The sequence below is a fragment of the Penaeus japonicus genome, unplaced genomic scaffold (genome assembly GCF_977035675.1).
Source record: "Penaeus japonicus unplaced genomic scaffold, GWHDUDI00000001_assembly GWHDUDI00000021, whole genome shotgun sequence".
NCBI classification, from domain to species: Eukaryota; Metazoa; Arthropoda; class Malacostraca; order Decapoda; family Penaeidae; genus Penaeus; species Penaeus japonicus.
In genome coordinates, this window is record NW_028234423.1 from 9163189 (window position 1) to 9170688 (window position 7500).

At 36.9% G+C, this 7500-nt stretch overlaps 1 protein-coding gene across 10 annotated transcripts in view; it reads right to left on the minus strand.

Annotated features, from left to right (window-relative positions):
* The window catches only part of Cyfip (Cytoplasmic FMR1-interacting protein Sra-1), a 54181-nt gene that overhangs the window by 26082 nt on the left and 20599 nt on the right, over positions 1-7500 (minus strand). For all 10 annotated transcript variants that reach the window (XM_043009572.2, XM_043009571.2, XM_086548645.1 and 7 more), the window contains 9 exons: positions 7227-7408; positions 6636-6781; positions 6255-6439; positions 5822-6025; positions 5218-5412; positions 4059-4273; positions 2110-2240; positions 1683-1853; positions 1360-1442 (listed from right to left, as the gene is read on the minus strand). In XM_043009572.2, coding sequence (XP_042865506.2) covers positions 1360-1442; positions 1683-1853; positions 2110-2240; positions 4059-4273; positions 5218-5412; positions 5822-6025; positions 6255-6439; positions 6636-6781; positions 7227-7408 — 1512 coding nt within the window. The remainder of the gene's footprint in view (positions 1-1359; positions 1443-1682; positions 1854-2109; positions 2241-4058; positions 4274-5217; positions 5413-5821; positions 6026-6254; positions 6440-6635; positions 6782-7226; positions 7409-7500) is intronic.

A 7500-nucleotide genomic window follows, 5' to 3' on the forward strand; every position in this document is an offset into this window, starting at 1 on the left:
CAACATTCTACAATATAATTCAGAACAGTAATATTCAAATACTTTAAATATGCTAATCTCTGACGACCTAAGAATCTCTGTCCATACATATATCTTTTCTAACCCATTCATGCCAAGGTTTATATTTGCATTATGCAACTCCCGCCAGCTAGATAACACGTGCGTACAGTGACTAGCGTGAGATCTCTCCCAGTGCAATGCCACTCTGTGCCTCTATGAGCATTTTTCAACCACCCACTTCAACAGGGTGATAACTGGGGTTTTTTGTATTTGTTGATATTATTTTTACAAGTGAATAAAAATGTTTCTATATAAATGGATCTCTTATGATCATATACAAACGTAAAGATGTAAACGTATTTTTTGAGGGAGATATCATGTGACAGGATGCCATCCGGCGGGAGCAAAATATTTGCATTATCAGAAGAAAAACAAAACTTGTAAAAAAAGTTCTTCAATCAATACTAGAATATGAATCTACATGGCTTCATTATCATATCACCATTATCCCAAACTATTTAAAGTTTATCTAATTCTGAATGTTGACTGAATCTTCCCTATGACTCAATCCTATGCATCATTTGCAATTCTTTCCCATATGTACTGGTCAGACAACTAGAAATACATCCATCTTATATAAGAGAAAGGTATAAAAGGGTAAAAGAATCTATCTTCCACCGAAAGGGCGTTGGCAAATTCTAATAACATGAAAAATGTCAAGCTGCTTCAAGGTTTTTGAGCATCATTACCAAACTTTATTAAATGGGTATTTGTAGTAAATGATAACAAATATGTGATCACATTAAAGCACACATACAGACATTCCTCCAAATATACAATACAAAACATGAGAAATCAGACTAACACACACAAGCAAAATTCAAAGAATACAGACATACATACATAAATGTATAAAATCTTATCTAAAGTGGAAACATACATGAATCTCTATATCCATGTCCATACATGCACACATAGAGATATGTTAAAGCATACATATATAAAGTAAACATTCACATACAAATTTACCATACATACACATATTATCTCTCATATGTAATAAGATTCCTAGACAAAGATCAAAACAGACAAATGACCACACACACAATCACATGTGCAAGTACACGCACACGCAAGCACACAAGTGCACACACACACACACACACACACACACACACACACACACACACACACACACACACACACACACACACACACACACGCACACACACACACACACTCACACACACATAAACTAAATAAAACTTTATGAACTGTCCTCTTTGTGTCTTAAAGCTTCTTAGAAAAAAGTCTTAAAACTACAACTTTTGTAAAAATTATGTTCCTTAGACTTCCTACCTGTATCCTGCGGCCCATTGTCATCTCCAGGTAGAACTCCCTGTACCACAGCTGAGAGAGATCACAGCAGAACTGGAGTGTTTCTGTAGCAGACAGACAAGATTGAGATTGGTAAATGACTGATAATGATGATAATTATGTTGATAATGTTGATGTAATAACTATGACAATAAGAGCAATAACAGAAACAACAATCAAAAGAACTATCATCATTATAGTAACAGCTAATAATAATGAACATAAAAATATATATTTCCTATTAATTCTTCATTCATCTGACAACACTTGGCAAATGCTTTAACATTGACTTTAAATTGTCTAACCACTGAAGTTCAGCAAGTATGTCCAGAAAAAGGAGGTCTTGTGGAACTCATCAATCTGGCAGAGGTGCTGGCCGTCGAGTTCCTTGCGCAGGGTTTTCTTGCCGCCTGACTTGTCTGAAATCAGGGACTCTAGCATTGTGCGCACCATGTAGAGCTGTGTTGAAGAAGGGCCTGTAAAGAAATGTATTGTATAAGAGAATAATCATTTCATGTTTAACAACAGTACTCCCCCTTACAGAAATAATAATAGTCATAATAATAACCTTACACTCACACTCACACTCACATTCACACACACACACACACACACACACACACACACACACACAGACACACTCACTCACCCTTCCACATACATTCATTCTTTCTTCATTATATTCCTTATAATAATGTAAACCAAAACATGTATTGCTGAAGAACAACTCACCAACATTCCTTCTTAGCACCTTGATCTCAAACCCATTGTCTGGGTCCTTCTTGCCCTTGAGTGCTGGGTCATCTGGGGGCTCCATTCCCTTAACCCAGTCGGCACTTGTCTCACGCACTGACACCAAGATCCTGTTTGTGTCAAAAACAAAATCATTATCATTATCATGTACATTTTTATCACATACTTCATAATAAGGCCTATGATAAACGGAAAAAACTCTTTTTCTGTCCTTGTGGATTGGAATAATGATGACTGCATTGTGCATTGTGCCTAGAAAATAATAGGAAGACTGCAAGACTGACTAGAAGGTTAACCCTGCTAGTCATTTTCCATGAGGTCAGATACCTTTCGCAGAGCATATTTTAGTTCAAAGTACAAGCTAGTTATTTCCCTTCTGTTGTGTATCTAATGTATCATACCAAATGCTAATTAGTATCACTTTGCTAATATATCATATATAGACTCGTAAATCATATAATAATTCTAGAAAATAAAAAGATGCCCAGCCATACTCAAAGATCTAAAGATGTGGCATATCTCGGAAGGTTTAAACTTAAAGGCAAAAACCCCAGCAGAAGGCACATAAAAGGAGGGGAATCCATGCACCAGACCTCTTAAAATGAAAAAGGGTATTTTCCATCTGTTAAATGCCTCATTTCCTGGTTTCTTAAAGTCTGGTGCAAAGGTTGGTTGGAAGAAATACAAGGACACAACTAAATAGTGTTATGAAATATCAAAAAGGTGCCCGATTTATCATTTAAGCCATTAGCAGCGAATGGCATGATTTGGTGCAAAGGCAGAGTCGGTGATAGACGCGGATGGCACCATGCCAGATATGTAAAACAGCTATCCTACTGCACAGACCTTTATTTAATACCGCGACCAATGGGTTAAAAAAAACAAGCTGAAACAATAAAACAAACTTCTGGGATGCATATACAAGTATGTCTAAGCTGGCTGCACAACATGCCACCACTCACAGCACTAATGGCCCTGACAGATCAACTGGGATAACCTGAAAGACAGGGGGGGGGGGTATCTTAGCCACAGTGGCAGTGAGAGAGATGTCCAACTTGATTTCACCAAGGAATGGAGAAACAAGGGTAGTGTAAAGAGAGCACAACCTATTATCCCAACGCAAAGGGCAGTAAAGAAAAAACAACAAAAGGAGATAGGGAACCAATGAAACACAAAGAACGCAAGAGAGACACCTAATCACTGATGTACTCACATCTCTCTCAGACAGGAGAAACACAAGGGAGAGTGGAGCAAAAGAACACAAAAGAGGAGAAACAACAAAGAAATATAACTAACCTGGCCTTGGATATGCAAGATGCAGAAAAAAATTCAAGAAAGGACACATATATCATGTTCATTAAAGAGACAGCAAAAAAAGGGAAAGGACCCATTAACCCATTCACGCCGGTTGACGTGATAGCACATATTGTGGTTTTCGTGTCAGATGCCCTGGACGAGCTATGAGGGGAAGCCGTGCGCTCTGTTAGAGCGTGCGGGCAACCCAGGCTCGCGGCTTGTGCGCCCGAGAATCTCGAGGCGTTAGGCTTATGCGTTCAAGAACCCCGGTATTGCGACCGCGCAAAGCCGGAACGGCCCCGGCGTGAATGGGTTAAATCAGTGAAACTGAAAACACACTCTAGTAAACAATGTAAAACAAAGAGCACAGTAAACCTATGAGACATAATGCAAACTGTATAAAATCTACTAAGAGGTGAATGGGAAAATTCTAGATGGTTTGATGGAGGAAGAATGATTGGTGATGGAGGGTTGTTGGCCCAATTTTTTCTTTTCTTTTTGCCATCAAAAATCTAAGTATCAAGACCATCAACATCATAATCCTCCTTCTCATTACTACCATCACCACTCGACACACACCAAAAAATCTTTCTTTTCCTTCACCAGACATTCCATTCAAAGGTACAACTTACGTCCTCAAGAGCTCCTTCTTATTCTTGATGGCCTTTCGCAGGGGGTCCCTCAGGGTGAGCTGCACAAAATCTTGCATCTCCTGGTAGATGTTACGCCGTATGGAGTCGAGGAATACTGTCTCCATGCGGGCCATTAAGACCTGTAACCCTTTAATCATCGCAATGACTTCAATGAGGGCAAACTTTTCCTCATCGGTGTAATTGTAACGTGTGGCCTGGAATCAAAGTTGAATGTCAAAGTAGAAAATTCATGAACAAATAATAAACAATAAATTTGAGATTCAATAAATAGAAGTAAAAATGACCAAAAATAAGTTCCATTTCATCTTAATTTTGAAAATGCACAGAAACTTAATTCCCCAGAACACACACATTACTTAAAAATAAGGGAACAAATTAGATGAAAAAAAAAAGATAAGAAAAGAAGAAAGACAGAAAGAAAATAAAGGAAAAAAAAAAGAGTAATGTAAAAGAGTTTCTACATTCATCCAAACAGATAATGTCTTGTGCAGGAATTGGCGGCACCTCTGAAGGGTAAATGAGAGATAAGAGATATGGTAAAAATGTAGGATTATCTAGTTTCACTTGCTACTGTAAATGTAGTAAGCCATGTAAAGAAACATGGATTCAATTACTAAATCTACCTGACCTCACCTCTTTACCCCATTTCTTGAATTTATTATTCATGTTATTAATATTTATAATAATAATAATGATAATGATAAAAAAAATAGTAACAAAGGGACCAAGCGCTTGTGAAGCCATCTAGGTAAGAAAAAATAAATAAAATAAAACCACACTGGACAGTACATGTTCCCAGCAGCAAAAATTAACTCTTTACCAAACACACACCAAGTGTTTATCTTTTCCACCAAAATTCTATCCACATAATAAATAAAAAAATGCATCATATCATTTCATACCATGTACTATATAAATAATCTATCATATTCAATCATGTATGATATGTTTGTTACATGTCTAAGAAAAATGAGGAAAAGCAAATTACAGCAGGGTAAGGTGCCTTGTACTCTTTTTTTTCATATAAGTGCAGAGTCTGGGAATTGCAAAATGATAGTCTTGGATGATTGTATATAGAAGAAGAAGAAGAAGAAGAAGAAGAAGAAGAAGAGGAAGACAGTAGTAACACTGAACTGACCCTTTCATATTCCTCCGCATCAGCTGGGCACTGGTTATTAGAGTGGTGATCAGTAGGGTGGAGGAGCTTCCAAGAGTAGAGCTCTGTGACGACACTTGTCCACTCACTGAGGAGCTGGAGGCCGCGGAGGGCAAGGTCTGCAATATCTTTGTTCTCTGCATCTGTGCGTGCTGTTTCCTTGTATGTTGTGATGACCTAGGTGGAGATGGAAAGTAAAGTAGTGAAGTAACTAACTAGAGGAATCTTGAAATTTTCCATAAAATAAGAGGAAAAAATGGAAAAAAATATAAAAATATACATATTCAACATTGACTATCTATCACAAAAAATACTGCTATTCACTTTGTTACTTGTTTATATTTTACATTTTAACATTTTTCTCCCAATGCCTACACCTCCTTAGTTTAACATGTCATGTTTTTCTCTGTAAACTCATCAATCATCTCTAAAATTATGTTTATTGTATCTATATCTATCTATAAGTATATAGCTTTTTACCTCACTGCTATATTATTTTATTGATATCAACTAATCAACTTTTCCCCATTATACCTCTTTCTTCCCTTACAATATATGTCATAAACCTCTCTCCCTACAAACACACCTCATTGCTGTATCTTGCTAACTCTGAGATATATTTGATGTGTTCATCTCTGATGCGTGGTAAATGGCACATCAGATCTGCCTGTGGGCTTGTGGTTGATGCACTGCACAAGGGCCACATTTTGGCATCAAAGTTCTTGCTCCTCTTGATGTAATTGAAAGGTGCAATCTGCATGTCACCAAACAATGGAACAACCTCCAGGTTCTGCAAAGAAAAGATTGATGCTGCTGGTTAAAATACTTGTTGATTGTGCCTGATTCCTCTGTTACAAGAGATTAATTTTAACTACTTTTCAATTCAATAGTAATGAGTATACTCGTGCCTTTAAGAAAGAAAACATTGGCTGTTAATAACTATATCAAAACATCTATCAAAAAGACATTACGCTTCATAGTATAAAAAGGCTAAAATAATAACCCAGTTTAAAAATTACCTTAAAGATTTTATCAATCTTATCCAACTTAATCTTCTTTTTCTGATCAAGTTTATTGATGTTGCAAATGTCTGAGTCAATGAGGAAGAGACCAAATCCCATAACTTTGACCAACATCTGCTTCTCTTTGGGTGTCAGATACATGCGGTTCTCAAACATGTGCACCGAGATGTTGACGACATCACCTGTTGGGAGATGAAACAGATGTGCTCTTAAAAAATAATCATAACAATATATCAATATTCAATTTCTTCTCTAAATTTCAATCCAGGAGAACAAACTGATTGCTGCCTTACAGGAACAAAAGTAAAACAATGAAATTCAAAATGGCTAATTCCTCTACTAGAGGATTCCAAAGGTGAATCTAAATCCCAAACTCACACAGGAGATCCTCATATGATGGAATAGCTGTTAGCTTCTCTTTGAGGGTGTCCCTGATCTTGTTCTGAGTGGCCAGGAACATTGACAGATTCTGTGACTCCTGCAGGGACTGAGTGTCGCTCATCACCTTCAGGAACTGGGCAGCTCTGTGTGAAAGTGATTTTTTAGCTTATGCCTTAAAGATAAAATTATACTGGAATTAAAAAATTACTGTCTGATTATGCAGCAACCTTGACAAAACAGTAATCTATGCCATAGCATCAAAGATGACTGGTTCTAAGTAAATTGATTCAATTAATAATAGAATTCAATGAATATGATAGCTCTTAATCAGCTAAAATGGTTACTTTTGCATCTTTCAAAAATGACTGTCTTTAAAATCTTGGTAGTACCCCTTGAAATTCTTAATAAATTGTCCACTTGTACTATCACCACAACACACCAGAACTCAATATTTAGACAATCTCAACATCTAGAATATGATTTATTATTAAACTATTCAAACAAATAACAAAAGGCATCTCAGATTCACTCATGTACCATAAATCATGTACCATATCTAAATACCTATGATGCTAGACGTTGCCTCACCTTCTGTATGTCGAATAGTCATTCTTCACACTCGACTTCATGTTCTTTAGCTCGTCAAGGACAGCAAACATGTTGATGAATTTCCCTAGGGTCAGCAGGTAGGCTTCTGACACAAAGTCCTTTCGCTTCTCTTGGTGACATAATCGCTTGATTTGGTTGCAAAAGACGTCGATGGCTTTCCTCTGTTGAGGAAGAGAGAGTAAATTCAATAAGTCTTTCCTTTATAAATGATTATGCAACAAAATTATTATACTTTTTAAACTGGACACAGGCA